Source organism: Prunus mume, linkage group LG8 (assembly GCF_029339155.1).
Source record: "Prunus mume cultivar Tortuosa linkage group LG8, ASM2933915v1, whole genome shotgun sequence".
Classification (NCBI taxonomy): Eukaryota; Viridiplantae; Streptophyta; class Magnoliopsida; order Rosales; family Rosaceae; genus Prunus; species Prunus mume.
The window spans coordinates 18,014,003-18,038,643 of record NC_142705.1 but is presented as its reverse complement, the minus strand read 5'-3'; the positions used below and the strand labels follow the sequence as shown (position 1 = coordinate 18,038,643).

The following is a 24,641-nucleotide window of genomic DNA, read 5'->3' as shown; positions in this document are numbered from 1 at the left end:
AGCATGCCAAAAATCATCCTGGTTTTGTAATATGTGGCTTGTGCCTAATTAATTTACTGTAGATCTTGCATTTTTGTACCCAATATTCGATAGTTGCCTTCTTTTGAACGAAGATTCATTGAGGGAGAGAATTACTTTCCTTTTGAATATGAATCGATGTGCAACTCCAACTATCATTTCAAAGGTCAACATCAATTCATGCTAATATAAGGATGAATAACAATTGTCGTGTCTATGAGATTTGAATTCAGAATTACTTTTAATGAAGTGGAGACTGTTATTAGACCAAATGGCCATTGACATACGATATAATAGCAATATTAGGTCAATATATGTACACTATAGAGGCAATATTAGAGCAATATAACCACAATACGATAGCAATAGTATTACAATATCACCTATAAAAATATAATTATTGTCCACTTATTGCTGATTTTTCACATGTTCAGAAATTTTGTTCTCTCTTAGCTCACTCAGCTCTCTCTGGCACATCTCTCTTTCTCTTTGGTATCTGTCTATTACAGCTCTCTGTCTCTCTTTGTCTCTCTCTCTCTCTCTCTCTCTCTCTCTCTCTCTCTCTCTCTCTCTCTTTCTAGTGCAACTCTGTCTCTCTCTCTCTTTGCTCTCTTTCTGTAGCGCAGCTCTTTCTCTTTCTCTCTGTTTCTCTCTAGCTTCGTTCTGTCTCTTTCTCCCCCTATTCGCACTCTTGCTCTCTGTCTCTTTATTCATACCTTCCTTTTTTTGTAAATTTTTTTTTAGTTGTTATTATTTTTTTAAATAATTTCTTACATGTCTTACGGTGCAATTATGATGCACTGACTGCCTGTTTTTGAAAGGCACGTTGTTTCTTTCTCCTCGTCATCTTCTTTTTGAATGAAGTATGGCCTAAACCGTAAACCCATTGATGAGCCGTAGTCAATATACATACAATATAATAGCAATATTAGGGCAATATACATACACTAGAGAGGCAATATTAGGGCAATATAATGGCAATACGACAGCAATAACATCACAATATACATGCAATACGGTGGCAATATGCATGCAATATGTATACAATACACAGGCAATATTAGTACAATACACATGCAATAGGACAACAATATTAAGTCAATCTACATACAATACACACACATCCATTACAGACTACAATTTAGACATGGAAAATAAATCGTCACCGAACCCTAACAATACTGTCCCGCGAAGCAAAAATTATTTCTTTCATAAAACTTGAAAATTCAATTGTTATTACATAGTCAACCAATATTTGCTCTAGTATATACACACTTCCTACCTATAATTATAAATAATGGAGAGCTCACAAATTCTACTAATTTGATCTTAACTTCATCAATTTGTTCTTCGGTGTATGAGTTAGTGCTCTCTTCTTGCACATTTTCCAAGCTGTTATATTCTCCTCTGTGTAGCAATATCAGCAACAACAAGTTATCTACAGATCTGAAATCATAACTGCAGATGATTCTCAATTAACAAAGAGGAAAACCATTTTCTTTTATAACTTTGGTTTTGGAATATATAACAAAATGCAATAGTTCAAACTCAGCCTCGGCCTCAGAACAATGAAATACCAGCAAAAGGAATCAAATTAGGGTATGTCCTAAAACTGCTAACAATATGCATACCTATAGCATACTATATTGATTCTTATGCCCCAAAAAATGAAAGAATAAGCAAAGCTTACCAATTTATTTAAACTATTAATATCTCTTCAAATTCTGCAACAGATTACAACTGCATTAGCGCAAAGTTGTTTCACAGCTGTGGGTGGCTATCTGTCATTATGCAATCAACTTGCACCACAGTGAAAAGCAATCTTCTAGAAGTGAGATGTCATACTTACAGTAAATGCATCCAGCAGAGGTACCAGCAGCGTTGGTATGAAATGTTCCATGAAACAAACTTTAGAATCTGTGATAGAAATAGACAAACCAATTAGGTGTGTAAATTTATGCAATAAGGGGAAAGCATGAGAAGTTCACCTTTTCAAAAGTAGTTTCCCCCATTCCTGTTTTGTAGAGTTCATAAACCATGGCAGTCAAAAATATTTTACTCAGCCTGGAAGAAGTTTTCATCACCTGCCAGGAAAAAACAAAGAAAAGAATTAGCATTAATATATCTCTGAAGAAGGTAGAGAGAATTTTTATTAAATTTTTTTGTTCTTCCAGATACAACATAGATAAATAAAACTTCCTTTCAACCCAATAACAATTTATGCAGCTAAAGTTGTATGGAGTTGAATGCTACTAGTGCAGAAATTCACTACTTTAAACCAGCATCAGATAATTTGGGTCCTGAAAGCCATTTTTCACCATGCTACTCCTTTAAAGAATGACACTTATAAGATTTAGCAAACTCCAACTGACACCATTTTCATCTTTGTTACTCGACCAAAAAACTATGTAGCTATCTGGATCTCATGTATTTCATATTAGGAATGCATATTAACGTAGTAATCACTGCGTCATATGCCTCACTCAAGGATATTGATCACCTCTTCTAAGATGTAACATACCATTTAAATAAAAGAAGTTTCACCAACAGAAATCATTTTTCATCATGAGTGTAAGATATAATCTGACTCACTTGAATATGAGGTGCCTGGAACATTTCTTGTATGGCTGCTTCAACCTCTGCCATTCCAACAAGTGATTTTCCTGCAAAGTAGGTACATATAAATCCTGTAAGTGACAAGAATTAAAGCCTCAAAGCAAGATAATAACGCTCCTAAACAAAGCAAGCACATAGAGTTTAAGCTACATGAGATGTTGGTGCTTCATAATACCAATGTAGTAGAGTATTTCTTTTGAAACTTCAGGATCTGAGGAAAGAAGAGAAGTTGACAATTCTAATTCCTTGGTTGACCAAAAAAGAATACTGGTTTAAAGGTTGCTTAATTTTCATTTTTTCAAATAAAAGAAAATGAAACAAAACCAATACCAAAAACAGAACAAAAAAACGAAACATGTATTATTTGGTATTTAAACCAGCTCTTCTATGACACAAACTCTCATTATAGGACCAGTTGGCCAATGAAAGGCCATGTTTTTTTTCTCTGACAAAAGTAATATTCTAAACTACTCTAAATTGACAAAAGCAAGCTCAGAATTGCAAGTCATGTTCTTATAGAGAAGTCCAGTGAGTTTATTTCCAGCAATGTCAAGATATTTAATGGAAGGCAGTGACAACCGTGATGACAAAAATGGCCCTACAAACCCATTCAATGAAATGTCCGGGTGATAGCAGGAGCCTAATGCGATCTGGATTCCCAAGCGAAACTTGTTCTTTCTTAGCACAAGTGTGACCAACTTGGAAGGCATACTTGGAAAATGAGGCCCAAAATAGTTGTCTTCCAAATCAAGAACTTGCAAGTTTGTCAAATTTCTGAGATCAGGCACTTCCCGACAAGAAGTTACTTGATAGGCAGAGAACTACGAGAGTTTGTAAAGATGCCAAAGAATATGGCAAAAGCCATTAAGCATATTGTTTTTCAGGACTAAGAACAACCAAGACTAGAAGTGAACTCGGTGGAACTTGACCCGGTGAACTTGTTATGGTCAAGTATGAGAGTCGAAGGTTCCTCGGATATGAAAGTTGGAAGGAACTGTACCACTTAAGTAATTTGTGCTTACATTGAGAATCTCGGTGAAGACAAATGCCCAATACTTGACATTGGCCCCATAAACCAAGAGAAACGGTGAAAGCACTTTCCAAGCTTGGTAAGCCAACAAGAGTGGCAAAGAAATAGTCTGTGAGAAATCACGAGGCGTGGAGAAACCGATTGTTGCCAATAATGTGCAGCTGGGTTATGTTGCCTTCATAACAGGATAGAGTCAAAGATGGAGTTGGTTCAATTTTGCGAAGTCTCGATGTTGCTTCTATGGCTGAAGGTTAAGGCTGATGGGTAGTTGAGAAGGCTCTGGATCTTGAAGGGTTTGTGGTGAGTGTGTTGTTGTAGTGGCTTGAAGGATGGAGATAGAGGAAAACTATGATGAGCAGAAGATGTGAATGGCAAACTAGCTTTGCCATTAGAACCATCAACAAAACCCAAGTTGCGAAACAACACTCAATAGATGAATCTATTTCTCCCTTTTTCTCTGCTTCACTTCTTCCAGGAAGGCTTAAAACTTAGCTTTTGGGGGAATGAAAACCAGATTTTGCTAGCAAAACTATGATGACATTTTCAATTGCACCAAACTGACTTAGCCCTTCAAAATCTATCCTTCAATTTATTTTCCAACTTTTTTTTTCTTTTCTCTCTTTGGTTATGTTTACTAATTAAACATCTGAACCAAACAAACTTAGTGTGCTAATTATGGAAAATACTACTGTACCACCTAGTTCCTTACAAAGTGAGAGTGGGTGTGAGTTATTACCCAGTTCATAGAAACCCATAAACCCAAACCCAATTTCTGAGCAACCCCTAAACACTAAAATCCTAAACCAATTTCTTACAAATCCATACACCATAAACCAAATTCACAAAAACCCCAAATTTCAAAGAAAATGGTTATGAACAGTACCTTGTGGATGTCAGCGATGGAGTTCGCTTGGATGAGCAGCCATTGTGGAGAGAAAGAGCATTGCGTCGAAGAGAGAGAGTACACCAGGGAGAGGCGGGCTGAAGAGATAGAGCGAGAGAGAGAGAGAGAGAGCCAATTTCTGAAAAACTGATATGGGTACAATAAGTGGACAATAATTTTATATTTAAAGGTGTTAGTTGTAAAAAAATTGAGAATGAGTGGTATTTTTAGTTAAAATTAGTAAATGGGTGGCATTGGAGGTCATTTCCCAAATTATTAAAGGGGTGGCACTGAGGGTCATTTCCTAAAAAAACACGGACTCGCTCGTTCAATACGATGAGGATGAAATCACGGTTTGCAAAATAGCGAGCGTGCTATTTTGAATACACGAGTCGACCAACACAGACCTTCACTCTCTCGTTCTCTTCCTCTCGAACGACTGGAAGACCTCCATGAGCTGCTCCTAGTTGATGAGGATCTCCTCGTTCATGTCAGGCAAGATGGCGGTGACTAGCTCGTCGAACTCAACGGTGCCATTTCCGTTGGCAAGGAGGACTTGGAGCTGGTAGCTGGTGGGCTTGGCCAAGAGGCTGGAGCGAGGCAGCGAGCTCAAGCTGGGTGAGGCTACCATTGGAGTCCATGTCGAATCGCATGAAGATGTCTTTCAGCTACTTCCACTTGATCGATTTGAGCGGCCATCATTCTGGTAAAGGCCAAAGAAGAAGAAAGGGATCATTACAATCCCAATTGTGTTTTGGGCAATTGGGCGTTTTGTTTTTTTTTTAATTTTAATTTTGTGGTGTGGTAATTGGTTTGTGAAAAGTTGTGGTGTGGGGCTAATTGGATTTTTGTTTTTTTGTTTTTCTCTTTGGAAATTTAGAAAGAGAGAGAGAGAGAGAGATGGGAAAGAAAGGCAGAGCAAGAGAGAGAGGAAGGAAGAGGAAAGAATGAGAGGATGGAATTCCTTTTTATAATTTTATAAATTTTATATTATTTTTTTCACACATCAGCCCTAATTAAATATCCCTAATTAAATTAAAATATTTTTTTAAGTCAAAATCACCAATTAAATTTAAATATTACAAGAGTTATTTTTTAGTCCAACACAACACCAAACATAGGTCTTCACTATTTTTAAAATCCAACTTCTTAGACTGACACAACACCAAACGTAGGTTAGTATTTAATCCAGCTTAGGCCTATTCAAGCTAATTCAAGACAGTCACAGGACTTAGTCTAGTCCATAACAGTCTGCCGTACCAAAGACCCCTTAATATCTAATTTCTTTGGGAGTGCCCACCATGGCTTGTTACTAGGGCTCTCAAGTGTCGCCAGGCGTTGCACTCTGCATGGGCCTGGCGCACCCCACCAAATCTAGTTTAAGCTTTTTACGTCCCACCCCACCAACTTTCAGGATAATCCTTCTGCCTTTTATTGAGGTGTCAAGAGCTGGTTTTGTGATTGTTTCCACAGAAGTGATTTTGGTGACTCAGTCTACCAACATGGAAGTGCTTTTGCGCATAAGTTCTTTAGATGTTATTATTTGTAGGTGTTTGTACCCAATTTTGGTAGACGGGCCAAAAATGGTCCCAAGTTTAAAAAAAGAACATATTTTTAGAATAAAGCCATGCCCATTCGCATTTGTCTTTTCTAAAAGTCACCCTTTTCCCAACTAGGCCTCTTTGAATGAATCAATAAAAAGGCCCAAGTCAGGAAAAGTCAGATCTCTATCTCACACTACAGGTTAAAAGATTGGTAAGCGTGTTCTCTAAGCCCACGTGGGAGGCCGAAGGGGATTATCGCATTTAATGACGACTTGACCTCTTGCTCGCCCAGCAAGAAAATAAGTCATACTGAAGCCCCCAAAACCAGAGAAGGTCAAAATTGCCAGCTGGGTTTTCAACTACAAAGAAGTCAAATCAAGAAAGCTCCACAAGGGAAACCGACGGTTCTTGCCAGAAATCCTCCATCATTCCCTCTACGAACTGGTTAGGATCAACAAACTAGCAGCTGACCTTGAACCACAAGCCAAAGGTCTTGTCGCAGTTTCCATCATTACAAGTTCTTCCACCTCTATAAATTATAAGGGTCTACTTCAGAAGAAGGGGACTCTCTCTCCAAAACCAGACGCAATGTCTCAAAAAACACTTGAAAAGATTCCAATATAACAACCTGCCTACTTTTTCTTTAGACAACCAGTTGACGACTCCTGCGTTTTTCTCTAGTAGCTCTGCCATATCCATGGTATGATTTTCTTTTAAGACATATGTTGTTTCAATTCATGTAATTGTTTGACTGGATTGAGAAATCTCCAGCATCTTTTTCTTTACCTTGTGATTCAGACTTAAGGATAATTAATGGATTAACTAAAGAACCCTCTATTATTTAGTTTAAAGCTCAAAGTAAATATAAGTTGCAGAAGGATCTCTATAGATAACTTTCATTCAATTCCCGCCTTTTTTCCTTTCGAAAAGTCCAAAAAGACCAATATTCGGGCCAGAGAGGGGATAGGGGCCCGAAAGAAATAGTAAAAGAAAAGGATAGGAAGTTGAGTTGGGCTTGAGATTGTACTATTGGGCCCGAATCCACTCTTAATCTAGTTTGAGAACAGGAAAAATATTGAAGCAGGTTAATAAAACCCAGGCAAGGGTTTCTACTAACCACAAACTTGGTCTTGCTCTTTTGCTTGTTTAGGTACTGCTCATATTTGTCAGGGCGATACTCACAAAGGAAAGAATATTGAAGTCCTCTTAATTGAGGCATAAAAAAGAATCTATCTAGGCCAGTACCCCCCCTGGAGCACAATGACTTGTTAAGAAGTCTAGAAAGGAGGCGCAAACTCCATAGGCATCAGTCGCTCACATCCACACCAGATCTATTGGGCTGGTTATATACTCAATAGTGGCACGCCTACGCAACAACGAGGATCAGTACTAAGAAGAAGTTGACAACCAAGGCCTGGATTAGGCCCGTTCGCTCCCGCCAAACTGATCCAACTTTCAATTTTGCTCAGAAATTGAAAGGATTCTCTCTGCGAGCCAAGAGACACCATCCGATCGGGGCATTGGTGTTGATCCAATAATTCCTCCTCGTTCCTCAGAGCAGAGCTGACCCCTGCGGTTAGTAAAAGGATGAAAGACGGGAAAAAGGACCAATAGTAGGGTTTGGCTACCTAAGATCGAAGGATGATGCACTTTCACAGTTGAATAAAATTTTTAGAGTCCCATCTCAAAAAACGCTCAATGAATGCTTACTCTGAAGAAGTGATGACAAAATAAAAAAAACTCACCGTACGATCAGCAAGTTGAGTATTGCATTGGGTATCAGTCATTTCCTCTGTTCCTTCATCTAAAGTACTGCATTCAGTACTCTTGTCATCAGTTGTGAATGTGGTATTTTGTGCTTTACACTCATCAACAGTAGCACTTCTTGCAGAAGCCTGAGAGCCATTTCTTGATAGCCTCTCATTCTCACCTCCATCGTTCAATGAAGGAAGTTTCTGTTTGGACACCCTCAGGCCTTCCTGCAAAACTTTTCTCAAAATCAATTGGAGGAGGTGTGCTCTCATTCTTCTCTACCCAAAAATAAAATAATTGAACTTAAGACATTGAAGAGTCTTGTACTTGTAGGGTAACTAAGACGACCACAAATTTACGTAAGACCCTAGTGAAGAGTCTTCCTTTATGAGGGCCTAAAATCATGTTTAAGCTTTGTGCTAAAAGAACACATTCTTCTACTCATAATACTAATCTTCTTTCTTTTCTGTTCCCTTCATCTAAAAACTATTAGCCCCCACGCAGAAGCTGCAGCATCATCCTCTTAAAAAAAGTGAGGTGAGGCATGGTGGTAGCTCAATCACACAATCACTTTCTCTCCAGCACCTCCCATTTTGAACCTCTTATTCTTACACAAAAATACGTGTTTTTCTTCCATCAATTGCAACATCTCCACCAATTTTGATCCTTTTATACTTATAAAAGTAATTTTTTTTTGGTTTTGCGTTGGGAGTTATCTACAAGAACCCTCGTTCTTGAGATCCATTTAAATTGCTTTTCAAATGCACGCCAGGACTGTTAAATATATGGGAGTCCCCTTTTGACTTAGCCTGTCATTTTTGCTTTACGTTTTGGCCCTCACTTGGTATAACTACATTTTCTTAGATGTGCATAGCCTATAACAATAACTAATACTTTTCTTTAAATAAAAAATATATATAAAAAAACAAAAACACAAACAAAAAGGAAACTGGTATTTGTGGCTGATGGTCAATAGAACTTGTCAATGATCAAATGCAATTCATATATAACAGATGAAAGAGTAATTACTTTCCCAATCAGGGATTTTGTTCATATAATATGGTCAAAGCTCAACTTATCCTGTTAATGCAGAACGATATTTTCAGCACCTAAACTAAGTTCGCATTGGAAAATGAGAAAAACAAAACCCAAATCCCCAAAATCTCATATAACACAGATCAAGGAAGCATTTTCTCTAGCTGCAGCTGCTCAATTTTGATCTGGGTACACAGTATGAGAAACTCCATAAACTACATCCTTTTCGTTGATTGCTTAGAGGGGTTTTGGATACTTCACCCTGATAGGGCCTCAACTCAAGCTTTGCCTTGACGGATATTAGACAGTGCTGACATCCACACGGCTTCTATGAAGCTGGAAGGCAGGAGTGATCCAATTCCCGCAACTGCATTGGCTGCCTGACCAATTGAAGTAACCCAAGCGAGCTTCACAATGTGCACATGACAACTTGCCCTCCAGTGCTCCATCTTCAACTGCAAAATGAGAAAACATATGAAAGATTAAATTATGTCGTGTTTCTATGACAAATCACATTGAACAAAAGATGCCTCCACATGAAATTACTTCTACTTCATTCAAGTTAAGGTATAAGGAAACCAAAATCGGCTGAAGAAAAATAAAGAAAGGAAAAGACCAAGAAAAGCCCTATAGGTTCAGAAATAGGAATGTGAAAAGGATGTGGATTCTGTCCGAGTGTCAAAGTCTATATTCGATACTTTTTTCAATGTTTCAAATTCCATCATTTGTCAACACACTGGATTAATTGGTCAACAAGAAAAATCAATTCGCAGCTGACATGTAATCTCAAGTGACAATTTGATCATATAATAACCCAGTTAAACAACTGTAGAGCATTTATAAATATGAAATATGTTGAAATAGCAGACTATTATCTACTTTAGATTTGGATTTTAGAATAGGGAGCTCAGGAGTAGAGAAGAAATGAAGAACACAGAGAGATTTCAAATGTGCAGATGAAAAATGATAGGAAAAATGTGAGTCTGTAATCTCACTTTTCAATTCCACACTCAAACACGCACACTACATGCTTGATATAGAAACCGTTAGGAATAAGAATATTCCTCTCTTACATCAGCTCAATCTAACCATTCAAACCTCTACCCTATGAGATAAGAGACACATGGCAAATACAAACACTCATACCTCAGCTTAAGATCCTAGCCATCCATTGAACTATGATTCAATGGTTCACATTTAAACACTCAGCTTGCATACTTACAGAACCTAAACAGAACATTTCAGCTAATTACACTTATATTTCAACACTCCCTTCTAAGTGTTTAGCTGAAATAACACCAAGCTTCTTCCTCAAATACTCAAACCGATCTCTGGCTAGAGCTTTGGTAAAAATATCAGCAGTCTGTTCTTCTATCTTGCAATACAGTAAATCAATTTCTCCATTTTGCAAGGCATCTCGGATAAAATGAAATCTCCTATTGATATGCCTTGTCTTGTGATGGTGCACAAGATTCTTTGCTATAGCAATAGCTGAGGTATTATCACAGAGAATTGATGTTGAGCTGATCTGTTCTTCACCAAAATCTGAGAGAACAAACCTCAACCACATTGCTTGTGCAGTTGCTTTAGCTGCACTCACATATTCAGCTTCTGCAGTGGAGAGAGCCACACTGCTTTGCTTAACTGATGCCCAAGAAAAGACACCAGAACCAAGGTGAAATGCATATCCAGAGGTGCTCTTCATATCCTCCTCACTCCCTGACCAATCACTATCACAATAGCCAATTAGCACTGCTTCCTCTCCTCTTTCATAGACTATGCCATAATCCAGTGTACCTTGAATGTACCTAAGAACTCTCTTAGCAGTTCCCATGTGTTTTCTGGTAGGACCATGCATAAATCTAGCTAATAGACTGGCTGCAAACATAATATCAGGCCTTGTTGCAGTCAGATACAACAAGCTTCCCACTACCTGCCTGTATAAACTCTCATCTGCCTATTCACTACCATCCTGCTTAGACAACTTCTCATTCACTGCAAGAGGAGTAGCACATGCCTTGCAATCCTTGAGACCAAACCTATCCAAAAGAGTCTTTGCATATTTCTTATGATGCAAGAAAATATAGGCTTCAGTCTGTATCACTCCTAACCCCAGAAAATGATGTAATAGGCCAAGATCTGTCATCTCTTATTGTTTCATCATTTCAGTCTTGAAATCCAACAGTAGCTCCTTAGAACTTCCAGTATAGATGATGTCATCCACATAAAGTGAAACTATAAAAATTCCACTCTTTGCAGACTTCACATGCAGAGTTGCCTCACTAAGACTTCTCCTGAAACTAGACTTCTCAAAATAAGAGTTAATTTCTTCATACCAAGCTCTTTGGGCTTGTTTAAGACCATACAAAGCTTTCTCCAATCTGTAAACTCCATCCTCTCTGTTCTTAACCACAAAACCAGGTGGTTGATCAACATAAACTTCTTCATGTAACACTCCATTCAGAAAAGCCGATTTAACATCCAATTGAAACAGTTTCCACCCTTTCGTGCAGCCAAAGCTACCAAAATCCGAACTGTGTCAAGCCTTGCCACTGGTGCAAACGTCTCATTGAAGTCTATCCCAGGCTTTTGAGAGTAGCCCTTTGCCACCAGCCTTGCTTTATTCTTCTGAATAGAACCATCCAAGTTTAACTTGGTTTTATACACCCATTTAACCCCAATAACTGGTTTATCCGATGGTCTATCAACCAAATCCCAAGTGTCATTCTTCTCTATCATATGAATCTCATTTTCCATTGCTTTCTGCCATGAATCATCCTTGATAGCTTCTTCAAATGACTCAGGGTCAATTATACACACATTACATCTTTCATAAACTTCAGCTATACTTTTAAATTTTCTAGGAGTGTGATCAAACTCCACGAGGACTGTGACCTTCAGCAGTGTTACTGCTTCATTTTCTTCAGCCATTTCTGTTTGAACTCCATATGCCTCATCAATCTCTTTTCCATTCTCAGCAACAACATCAGTGAGTGGAATTGAAATGCTGGATTCTTTTTGTGCATTCCAGTCCCAACTACTTTCCTCATTAAAAATAACATCTCTAGAAATGATCACTTTGCCCGATTCAAGATTGTATAACCTGTAACCTTTTTCACAGCTGCCATAACCAAGAAACACACACCTTGTGCTAGTTTGATCAAACTTCTGTCTCTGCTGCTCTGGAATCTGAGCATAACACAAGGAACCAAACACTCTTAGATGCTTGATCCCTAGTTTTCTTCCACTATAAGCTTCAAAGGGTGTTTTCTTCTCTAAAGCTTTAGTAGGACATCTATTCAATACATATACAGCAGTGTTAACTGCTTCAGCCCAAAATTCCAAAGGCATTTTCTTCTCAAACATCATACATTTTGCCATTTCAACAATTGATCTATTCTTCCTTTCAGCTACACCATTCTACTGTGGAGAATGAGCAACTGTCAGCTGCCTTTCCATTCCCATGTCATCACAAAACTTGCTGAATTCTGTAGAAGTATACTCACCCCCTCTATCACTTCTTAATTTTTTCAGTTTATAGCCACTTTGCAATTCAACCATAGCTTTAAACTTTTTAAACACACTAAATACTTCAGACTTGTATCTCAGAAAATATATCCAACACATTCGAGTTCTATCATCTATGAATGTGAGAAAATACCTATTTCCTGACTTTGTAGCAGTTTGCATTGGTCCACACACATCTGTGTGTACCAACTCAAGTGGAAATGCAGCTATGCTTGTAGCTTCTTTTGGAAAAGACTCCCTGCAATGCTTTCCAAAAGTGCACCCTTCACACACATGACTTGTGGTTTTAATCTCTGGCAGTCCTAGCACCATTCCTTCATTCTGCAGTAATTTCAAACTGTTGAAGTTTAGATGTCCCATTCTCCTATGCCAAGTCAGAGTTGATTGACATACACTTGCTTTTAATGCTACTTGTAACTCTGTGTGCAGATTTAAAGGAAAACTTCTATTCCCTTTCATCTGAACTCTAGCCACCAAATTAGACAGTGAGCCATCATCATAGACATCTGCTTTGCTATCTCCAAAGATAAGAAAATATCCATGCTCCATCATCTGTCCAACACTAAGCAAATTCTCCTTAAGACCAGATACAAGCATTACTTCCTTGATATATCTTTTTCCCATCTTTGTATCAACTACCAAGCTTCCTTTTCCCAAGAAATCAACTAACTGTCCTGTTCCCATTGCAACTTTTGCAGTTATACTTCTATCAATATCAATCAGAACATCTTCCCTGCCAGTCATGTGGTTACTACAACCACTGTCCAAGTACCACACATCTTCCATATGCCTTTTATCAGCTGCATTGTTGACAAAAAACATAGTTGGTGCAGTAGAAGCTTGAGTTGCATAGTTAACATGCTGCACAGATTTCTTGCTATAACAATCCTTTGCAATGTGACCAAGCTTATCACAATTATAGCACTTTGGTTTGCCCTTGAAACGACATTCTCCAAAATGCAGCTTACCACAATGCTTGCAAGGATTTTTAGCTCCATCAATGGGTTTGTTATCCCATTTTCTTCCTTTATCTTTCCAATTCTTATGATCTTTTGCACTTCGCTTTCCTGTAGTTTTATCAGTTTTAGAATTCACACTGAGACTAGCAAATGCTTTCTCAGTTTTAGGCTCAGTGTGTCTCTCCAATCTCTGTGCAAAACCTTTTAATGAGGCAACAACCTCTTGAACTTCAATTGTATCTATATCCCTCGAGTGCTCAATCACAGAACATATCGGATCATACATTGCAGGCAAACTAATCAACAGTTTTTGCACTACTCGTCCCTTAGATAATTCCTCACCATAACTTCTCATTTGGTTTATAAGATCAAATAGTTTTGCAAGGTAAGCAGACAAAGATTCATCATCTCTCATCCTAGTATATTCAAAATCTCTTCGTAAACTTTGTAATTTTACACCTCTCACCTGTTTATCTCCATGAAATTCTCGCATCAAGAGATTCCAGGCTCCCTTCGAGGTTTCTTCATGAGCAATCCTAGGAAAAATTTCCTCAGAAACTGCTCCTTGGATCAGACCCAGAGCCTTAGCATCTTTCATAAGTGCCTTTGTGAAAGATATCTTCACAGCATCACTTGAGTCCTCCTTGTCTTTCTTCTTCTCATTAGATCCAGCAGCTCCCTTCGAATCTGAGATCTCTACCCCTTTCTCAACGAATTCCCAAAGCCCATGAGACTTGAAGATGGTTTTCATCCGTATGCTCCAGAACTCATAGTTCTCACCATTGAAGATCGGAGCTCTCAGCTCACCACCTCTAGATCCAGCCATATTAGACTTGACCACAGAGGAATCGCAGCTTCCAGACGATTCGAGCTCGAGACCACTCAATCGTTTCACAGATTCCACACCCAGTTTAGACGAAGGAACCTGGCTCTGAGGCCATGTTGAAATAGCAGACTATTATCTACTTTAGATTTGGATTTTAGAATAGGGAGCTCAGGAGTAGAGAAGAAATGAAGAACACAGAGAGATTTCAAATGAGCAGATGAAAAATGATAGGAAAAATGTGAGTCTGTAATCTCACTTTTCAATTCCACACTCAAACACGCACACTACATGCTTGATATAGAAACCGTTAGGAATAAGAATATTCCTCTCTTACATCAGCTCAATCTAACCATTCAAACCTCTACCCTATGAGATAAGAGACACATGGCAAATACAAACACTCATACCTCAGCTTAAGATCCTAGCCATCCATTGAACTATGATTCAATGGTTCACATTTTAACACTCAGCTAGCATACTTACAGAATAACAATCAAATCAAAGAACCCAAGGAAACTTTTTTTGACAAGGGAGCACTTTCGCATGATTAACTATTACTGCAATGGAAAAGGTAAGCCATACAGATTATAAATATGGCACATTACACTGCTGTCATCCACCTTAGGGCTCAACAAAAATGGATGAACATTCAGAACCCTCAGACAAGTTGCTACTTTTTCGCTTTTGCCACTCAAACGATTTCCCACCCATGCCTGGAATGTGATCCACAACATTGTCCTGCAATGCAACAATTCTTCGGCATTTCTTGCAAATCTTTGGTGTACCGATTTTCCTCCATTTTGAGCTGTTTTTACTCCAGAGGCGCTTCACTAGGCAACCCAGGATCTGCCCCAAATTTAGAATTGTCTATTTTATCCCCATGACGATAAGATTCACCTGAAAGTATGGATAAAATATTTCTATTATAGCAGGGAAAACAGAAATTCACATTTGCCACTCAATTTGAAACCTCCAGTGAAAATGAGTAGGCATAACTTATAATGTCTCCTATTCTGGGACGAACAACTTTTCACATAGTAATAAACATCAAGAACATTTGCCATGCAGTTGCAACACCCTTCACAGTTGTCTGCACTTTGGCGGATCCAGGAATTTTTTAGAAGAGGTGCAATTTTGAAAAGCTAAAAACTCTTTCTGGATTGAACATCTAAGGATTTTTACCTAGATTGACCTTAGGTTCCTTCATGCATTCATATCATACATGAAAAATTGTTATATATAAAAATATTGACTAAGTATGAAAAATGGTTTTTCGGAATAATCATTTTCTCAAGATAATTTTTGGCGGCTTTTATTCCTTACACATCAAATAAGAAAACTTGATTTTATGGGATTTTATTATGAAGTATATATTGACTTAATGAGCTATCATTTTTAGCCTAAATCGTATTTTGCACTAAAACCGATTTTTCAAATTTTGATTTGGGGGGAATTTGATTTTCTAGTATTTTTATTTGAATCCAAATGGGGGGTACTTCATTATTTACATTGTAAACTTAAGTAAATGGAATAATATAAAAATAAATGAAAGTAAAAGGACAAAGACATTTACTTAAATGATGGAAATAAGGTAATCTGTACACCACCACCAGCTAAGCAAAGGGGCAATTTCAAACACCTACAATGGTTTTTCAGCGAGCGGAGGTGCAGCTGCACCTCCTTGCTCCTTAACAGATCCGCCGGTGGTTGTCTGGTAAGCATTTCTTTTTCTTTTTCTTTTTCTCTTCTGCTAAAATGTTATGTAAGGTAGAGGAGAATGACAAACAATTTAAAAAACAGATTGGGAGGTACAGTTCATGGATACCGTAGCAGCATTGTAGCAATTTTTTTTGTGCTAGTTTCCCCAAGCTAATTTGACAAGTGAGATTATTTTTATTCTGAGGGCTACAATTTAACTCTATAGGGTTTTCTCGAGATTCAGTCATGTATAAATGGAGTGAACTAAATTGAGACAATCTTGTTTTTGGAATTCTAAACCTTTGGCATTTTTGAGTTCCTTTCAGAATGTTGGAAGCTTCGCTAGGGATTTCTCATAATCCAGCAGTGTCTTCATGCTCAATCCAAACCCTCTCGCTTCTCAAAATAACATTTTTTGAGGCAATAACCCACCAAAAGCTGAACCAACCATCTCACATCCTACTTCAATGATATACAACCAATTTGGTAACCAATGGCTCCTTAATACCTTCCTATCAATGAATTTTACATGTAATCCTAGGCACACCAACTCATATACAAACTGATGTGTTAGTACTTCATTTGTTTAAATTTGAGCCTCATTTATTTACAAACAGCAAGCGACTACCATATTAGGCCATCTCCAGCCATAGGGCTAAATGTAGTCCAGGGCTAAAAATTTAGCCCCCCAAAATATTAATTTTTTAAAGAATAGTGTAGGGCTAAATTTTTCCATCTCCAGCCATGCATGGCTATATTTTAGGATCCTTCATATTTTATTATTTTGAGAATGCTTTAATTAAGGCAAGTGGGGGAGTGCTTTAATATTTGATGATTGAAAAGCACATGGTGGGGTCCACTATGAATTTGGCCTAGGCCAAAGCTTGGCTACATTTGGCAGGTTGGAGGGCTAAAGGCAAATGTATCCCAAATTTGGCCAAAATTTTATTTAGCCCATGGCTGAGATGGGTTTTGCATTAATTTAAGGCTATATTTGGGATATAGCCCATGGCTGGAGATGGCCTTATGTGCCTCATCAGTTGGTATTAAAAAGCTGGGATAAGAGTTGTTGCCTCTAATATCATGAGACCCAAGAAAAGCCTGCGTACAACAATTTCTAGTCAGTCAGCGGCACAAGAATTATAGCCTAGTCTCCATGTCCCATGGAGCACTTTCATCATCTTGTATTCTACCAAAACATGAATGCAAGATGTTCAATCAATACCAATAAATTTAGACACGGCGGGTGGGGGGGAGAAGAAAAAAAAAACTGTACCCAATACTTTCAGGTGAAAAGACTTATATATGGGGCTGGCACGATCAACCTTGAAGCCCATTTCCTCGTACATTTTGAGCTGCAACACGAGAAAAGAAAAGAGTAAAATTCACTATGGGCTGGCTTAGCAGAAAGTAATATAACCTTGTACAAGATGGTACATAAGAGTGCCTTGAATCACCCTGATCTAGAAAACCATCATTGGGGCAAACAAACTCACAGCTTTGCCTCAGGGATCCTAGTGCATCTGTAGGATTGCATAGGAGGAAGATAAAGACTAAAGCAGTTAAGCATTTGCAACTCTGCCTTTTCTTCAATTCAATTTCTCAGGAATTCATATATTTTAAAGGGTGATGATTTTGGCACTCCAACTATCACCTCCCACACGCCTCTACTCTCTCACACAAGAGGACCATATGAGTTTCGCACTCCTCTTGTGAGAGAGTAAAGTAGTGTGGAAGGAGACATTTGGAGTGTCAAAATTATCTTCCATTTTTAAAGTCATACAAGCTTGTGAAACTAATTTTTATCTGAACTGAAGAAACAAAAGCAGCTATTTGGATTCCAAAAATATAACAGCAACTTGTAGTTATATACGAAGACTGGCGGTACTTAAAACAAGCAATGATTTGTTCACACCTTCTTGTGATAAATGCTCTGTTCTCATCAGATATGCTGTAATGATAGATGCAATGCAACAAACAAATGCAAACAAGGGTGTAAACACTTTAAACTTGACAATTCAGAAAACTGAAAAAGCTATCAGAATGTAAGCCTGTTCCGAATAATTTCGACATTATTAGTAGACTCTTGTTATTCTAAAAACTAAAAATCATGAACTGAGAAAGCAATATGTACCTTCTGGAAACACCAGCAAAGCAATGCACCAAAACAGAACCCTTTTTCCTACCCTTATCAATAAAATCCACACACGCATCCAAATAATCCAATAAATTCTCATCGTCCATATATCTTAGCGGAACCCCCATCCTCTCCAGCTTCAAATCCTTGCCTGCACGTTCCAACGAGTACGAAATCTTATCGGAAAGCAAATAAGTTTTCGACCCATCACCAACAGAAGTTGACCCACCAACAGACCCGCCAGCATAGACCTTCTTGATTTCCTTTGTGGGAATTGCACAGAGAATATGTGTGATCTTTTTGCTGCCATTTCGGATAACCTCTGCCGCATCGCGGATGTTGCCGAGGAATAGATTCTCACGAACAAGATACGGCATGATCACTGAAATATATTTGAATTTTTCCTAAACCCAAGATTATCAAAGCAATTTACAGAGATTACAAGAGTGCTCTATAAGTCAGTCTTGCTTGACAAGAAATCCTATTTATACCGCGAATAAAAAAGTATTTACACCGTCAATAAAAAAGGAAACAAGATAATAAAACACCAATAAATCCTTGTTCTTTACCTTTATTTAGTTGAGAGAGGGGGAGAGAGATTCAATATTATTCCCAATATTATATATAAAAAATTTACAACATAACAAAGAGACTTTTAACTTCTTATAAATTACAAAAATACCCTGAATTTCTTAAAACAAACCTAACCCCAAAACCTCATTAAAAAAAAACTTAAAAAACTCAATAGGGCATCTAAGTAATTTAATAATCAAAATTAAATTCAATAGGTCCAACTGTCATTTTTTGAGTTTTTTTGTTGTTGGTTTGTTTATAGACATTAAATGGTATAGGGTTTATCTACATTATTAGTGCTAAGAATAGGTATATGACTATTTGACCAAAAAAAGAAGAAAAAAAGAATAGGTATATGACCAAGGGCTAGTTTGACATTGTTGTGCTGTAAAAATAATCGCTGTTAGATTTGTTGTGAGAAAAAGCAGTTTAACAAACATTTTTTTAACAATAAGTAATTTTCTCATAGTACCAAGGGGCTTCAAAATTTTTTAAAAAATCACTTATCACCCTAAATAAGCAATGCCAAACAGCCACTAAATATCTCAAAAATTATCCTATAAAGGTGAGCATGTGACATTACTTTTACAAAACCAGAAATTGATAAGCTGCCTAAACCCTTATTGTACCCCCATAGAAATTTGGAACAATTAGCCAAGTTTATAACAAAAAACACAACAACAACAAAACAAATATATGGAAAAAAAATTTGGAAGACCAAATAAAAATTAGGAAGAATGTGTGTTTTTTGTTGTTGTTATGATTTTCTTAACCAACAAAAATAACAACAGCTTATAGATGAATTTTTAGTGCTTACAGGTAGAATCTTAGCTTGGTATGAGAGGCTTGTGGCATGGGAGCAAAGTTGTCATGAGTTTAGCCTTAAAAGGAAAGAGCTGTGAGTTTCTATGAAAAACAAGGGTTCTAAGGAAAAGGAGGAAAGGATTATCAGAGGTTTTGGCTGAGAAGAGGAGAGAGGCTAGGCAATGGGTGGCTTAAGTGTTTTTCCGGCAGCTCGACAAAGGTTCTCAAATATCGAACGATCTGCCAAGAGGAAAAACAAGGGGGAGAAGGATGAACTGAGCACGAAATTGCTGGGTTTTGGAGGTAAGAGAGGAACCTTGTTCTCTGGATGTGGTTGATGGTTGTTGGGTAGGAGGTGCTTCATTTATAGCCGCTGGAAGCTCCTCCTTCCCAAGAACCCCTCTTGGTTTCTATCCAATTTGGCCAAATCTTTCCATTCCTTTCCCCTCTCCTCCCTTGACTTTTCCCATCTTGGTTAAATATTCTCTGCCCATTTGCACAAAATTAGGAATTTTTGGGTTTTCAAGGCCCTTTCTCTCAGCTGTCTCAGTGGGAGACTCCCATTCTCAGCTATTTCCCTTTTTCTTTCCTTCCTCCTTTCATGGCTAGATCTGATGAAGGAAAGAAAATAGGTATACATGCTGGTTTGAAGGGTGCCTCTCCTCCTGGTAGCCTGCGCATTAAAATCCTTTAGTCCTTCAGATGTTTTTTGCTTGAAACTTGTTCTTTCCCATGTGCTGGAGCTTTCCAACAACTCTGCACATGTGGACCCCCAAGCTCCCTATGTGGCTTTGTTCTTCAGCCATGTGCTGGGGCTTTTGCTGCTTCTAAGACAACAAGTTAATTCATCAAACAAATGGGCTAACCTTATCAAGGGTTAGGCTATTTTGGTTAAGTTAATGGGCTGTTTTGGCTAAGGTAATGGGCTATCTTCTCCTTTGTGCTCACCCACATGTTTGGGCCTAAGAAATGGGCTTGAGTTCCGAGGCTCCCAAGCAACTCGGAACCTCCATTTCTCGGCCCATCAATGGGCCTCATGACAACTTATTACCATCCATACCACAATCCACTCAAGCAAGCCCCGGGCATTCGAGTGGCTTGGGCCCACTTAGGCTTGTTGCGTGGTTGGGTGTGCAATAATGATTTCCTGCTTGGCATGACATGTCGCTTGACATGCTTTTAATTATGATGCTTGACGAGATAATTAACATGGATTTGCAGAGTTAATGCATTTTATATTCTTAATCTCGATTCCTAACATGACGGATTATTTATTTGGCATGGCACGTGGAGTGTGACTCGTGCATGACGGACTTTTGCGTGCTCCAAATTGGGTCTTTTCTCAATGATGTGTCGTATTGGGCCAAGAATTTATTCGGGCCCAACCGTGAATTTTTTGGGCCTCAACAGCTATCAACTCCAAAGGTTGGATAGTACTGAGGAGTGCTTCATTTTCTTTAGAGATTGTAGGTAGAGGGAGAAAGAAACATGGCTCCGTTCACTATCCTACGATATGCCTTGGTTTGTAAAGAGAAGGCTTCATCAAGCTCCCTGGCATTGGAAAAAGTTGACTGATTTCAGAGCCAAAATTCACACTAGTATTAGCTTTTCTTGTTTATCTAGCTAGGATCGCTTCTTTGGTGGGGTTCATACTAACAAGAGGTGTGAGTATGGAGTGGAGGCGTACAATCCTCAATTTTTCAGTAGAAAGTTTGGGCTTGTTCAGGCTATTCTAGAATTGAAGTATAATTCTGTGAATAAGGGGAGTTCTTGGTGGAATCTGAGCATGACTCCTTAAGATATTAAGGCTGTAAGAAAGTCCTAGAGGAACATGAGCAATAATGTGAGGATGCCTCCCTACGATCCATCACCTCTCTGTACCCCAGCCTTTCATGATTTCTTGGAAAACTAGCTGTTCTTTTGGCTCCCTGAATCTGCCAAACTTTTTTACACTTTGGCTTTCAAGGATTGTCCTTTTGCCAGATTGATGACAAAACAGGAAGAGGCATATATGATGAGGAAGTTAAAACGTCTTCAAGGAATGGAGGTGATAGGTAACTTTCTAAACCTCAACAATTGACCATTGGCTTAAATATGGTATACCATATTCTAACAATCTGGATTGTTTTTGGTGTTTGATAGAAACCTTCTTAGGTGGACCGAGTGGCCTTGAGGATGTTGGTAAGGTTCTTACCAAAATTTTGATTCCTTTTTATTTGAAAGAAGCTGATTCTATTTCTCCTGTTCACAGGTCGAGGCAATGCTCCATCTTCTGGTGGCATTCTTCTGGAAGAGTAGAGAATAGAAAGAACTTTAGCTTCACCCAACCCTTCTCGACCTTCTGCTTCAATCCGACTCCCAAAGATAAAGGGAAGGCTCATCTGATAAAGGATGATGATGATGAAGAAGAGGTACCACTTCAGAGAAACCAAAGAGCCTCTGCTCCCCTAACTCCAGATGTCAATCTGAATCGGCCCTTGAAGATGGTAGAATTCTCCTTTCAGGCCTATTTCGTTCAGTATTCGGAGGAGGTTCCTGAGGATTAACATGTATATCTTTGCAATTTCAGAAACTTGTGAAAAAAGATCAATGAGGGATTCACCTTTTAGGGATGAGAGAATGCCCGAGATGGGTGTTGCGCCAGTGACTCGGGTTTGTCTTGAACCCTATGCTTAAAAAAGAGTTCCCTCTTTTCCTTGTATTTTCTAACAATAAGTGCTCATCTTTACAGAGACCAGGGAAAGAAATAGCTTTGGGACCTTCTACCAGGGACAGAAGGTTCCAGCAGATTCATTTGAAGGTGAAGACTATAAAGCTAGAGGAGGGGGAAGATCTTCCATCTTTTGAGCCGCAATCGGGCCCAAACGCAACTGCCGAAGGGCGTGTTGTTGGGAGGAGGCTTCTGCTTTTCCGAATCAAGCGTGCCTAGTGCTTCGGGCCTAAGTTTGAGAGTGCTGTTAACCTTACAAGTGCAGAAGGCAAGCAGATTATTAGAGGTTTGAGAAAGCCTAATGAAGCACTTGGTGCCGTGGTGGACAAGCTCAGGGCTCTTTGTGCTAGAGACATGCCATAGAAACCAATATAAAATGGATATTTCTAAGAAAATAATATATAATAATCAAAAGGGCAAAAACATTGCTTTAGATACATAATGTACACAAAGTAACACGTCCATGGATTAAGATATAAATGGAAAGTAGTCTAAAGAAGTTAAATGCACGAGACCTTACTATGCATAAAAATATTGTATCCTAAAATATTCCTTGTCATAGGATCACCAATTGGACAATGGTGACCCACAAAGACTAGTACACATTATGTCTGCTCAATTGGGAGGATGACTAGACTTAAGTAATTCGTGTAGAGACACTGAGACAGATGTATAGGTGCTCTATAGAAGATGGATTCCACTGAACATGATCAACTCTAGAATTCTTGTATGGAAGTCTTACTCACAAGTGTGAAACAAAAAATTCTAAGTTGTGATAATGAAAATTAATCCTTATACTTGAGACATCACAGTTGTCTTGTGTATATGTTGTTTCTCTTTGAGGGCACTATATGGTCATATCAAAATGATATGACTTAAAAGTGTTCTTTAGGATTCTTAGTGTGTACGCAAAGACACGTGAATGTACAACAATGAATCTTTGCACTTAGTAAGAAGAGAGAATACTCTAAAGATATGATTCGTGAATCTTTGGCCAAAGTATTAGATGAAAATTGAAACAAGAACGTTTGCAATTTCATCAAATTGAATCATATAATCTAGAGATGTGATATTAGGAATTTTGACACAAGTTTACCATATCCTGAGAATATGACATATAGTATTGAATTAGAAAAGGATCGAATTGCATTGTAATCACAAACTGACTAAGTTCTCTAAATGAATTTTTTTTAGCTTGGATAGCCATGACATACTATTAGGTGTCACTCATGGCTTGGGGAAGCCCTATAATGACTAATTATAATTAGCCTTCGCCAATAGGGAGAATTGTATGGAGGGATACTATTCACACTTGATTTAGAGTGAATCATTCATACCTACTGCCTTGCTAATTAGAACCTATAAGATCGCACATTGAAAAGGAATCAATTAGGAAATTATAAAGAGAGTGAATGATTTTGTGACTTGGTCAAAGTCAATGCAAAAGTCAAAGGTCAAAGGTCAAACAGTTGATCCAACACTTGACATGGTCAACTAAGGATAACCGGGACCAACACTCATTAGACAAGTGAGTGCTTGAATTAGTCAAGTCACTAAAGTAATTAAATTGATTAGATTAATTTAATTATTCAATTAAAGTTATGAAACTTTAATTACAGGTCCCATGTGACTTGGAAATTCAAGAAGAATTTGACCATATGGACTTAGGCAAATTAGTGACACATTATAAGATTAATGTGTTAGATCAAGATAGCAAAAGATGACACACAAAGGGGGGGTGTGGCTACACTAGGGTTTGGGGGCATTTTGGTCACTCTAATGACATTTTTGATCCTATAAAGTGTGTAGCTATGGAATTCTGTCATCCTAGGGTTTTCAGGTTGGTGAAATTGGAAGAGAGAAAACAACAAGCTCTCTCTCCCTACCCCTTCAATCTATCACATCAAGTGAGGTGCTAGCACCACTCTGTACTTGTTGTCTACTCATTCTCTCATCCCATTCAATCCTTGGTGAAGATCTTTGGGGAGGTGCATAACTTTGTACCTATTTGGAGAGCTATAAGGTGGAGAATCAAGATCAAAGGGAGAGCCAACGACAAAAGAACCACTCCCTCTACTTGAACACCATTCTTGGTTTCAAGATTTGCTCCAAGGGTATGAACATCTTATCTTTCTCTCAAATAGGATTTAGAGAGTCTTTGGTGCACACTTTCATAGACTTATAAAGATTGGGACCAAATGAGACTTGCATAAATCCCTAGTTTATTTAATGCTTTCACTCTTACTTTGATTTCATATTAGATATGACTTGCTAGGTGATTTATACTCTCAAAGTTTGGTTGTAGAGTTTTTAGAAATCTCTCCACAACACTATTCCCACTATATTTGCTTCACGAATCAGACCAATAAGTCACTCAAAAAACCTATGAGAAATTGGCAACATCTCTATATAAATTATGTGAATGATTATTTTCACTTGCTACAAATGGCACCTTTTCTTGTATGGAGGTAGAGAGTACCGATGAAATGCTTATCTGTGAAGCACTCCTAGATATTTTGAAGAAGAGA

General features: G+C 38.2%; 1 protein-coding gene and 1 pseudogene across 1 annotated transcript; both read right to left on the bottom strand.

The window, feature by feature from the left end:
- Positions 1–1,436: 1,436 nt before the first annotated feature.
- LOC148914919 (origin of replication complex subunit 1B-like) lies at positions 1,437–2,683 on the bottom strand. The gene is made up of 4 exons (XM_089043245.1): positions 2,611–2,683; positions 2,007–2,102; positions 1,868–1,935; positions 1,437–1,742 (listed from the first exon to the last, which is right to left on the bottom strand). The coding sequence occupies exons 1-4, from the start codon at positions 2,662–2,664 to the stop codon at positions 1,736–1,738; spliced, it is 225 nt and encodes a 74-aa protein (XP_088899371.1). The 5' UTR covers positions 2,665–2,683; the 3' UTR covers positions 1,437–1,735.
- A 6,472-nt stretch (positions 2,684–9,155) lies between these two features.
- Positions 9,156–18,438, bottom strand: LOC103339212 (uncharacterized; annotated as a pseudogene).
- Between the last annotated feature and the right edge of the window lie 6,203 nt (positions 18,439–24,641).

Bases quoted from the DNA above. Each gene is read 5' to 3' on its own strand.
- LOC148914919 (XM_089043245.1), bottom strand. From the start codon at position 2,664: ATGGCAGAGGTTGAAGCAGCCATACAAGAAATGTTCCAGGCACCTCAT. The intron at 2,103-2,610 runs GTGAGTCAGATT...TTTTCCTGGCAG, and splicing joins TCCAGGCACCTCATATTCAA to GTGATGAAAACTTCTTCCAG. The intron at 1,936-2,006 runs GTGAACTTCTCA...TTTCTATCACAG, and splicing joins GGGAAACTACTTTTGAAAAG to ATTCTAAAGTTTGTTTCATG.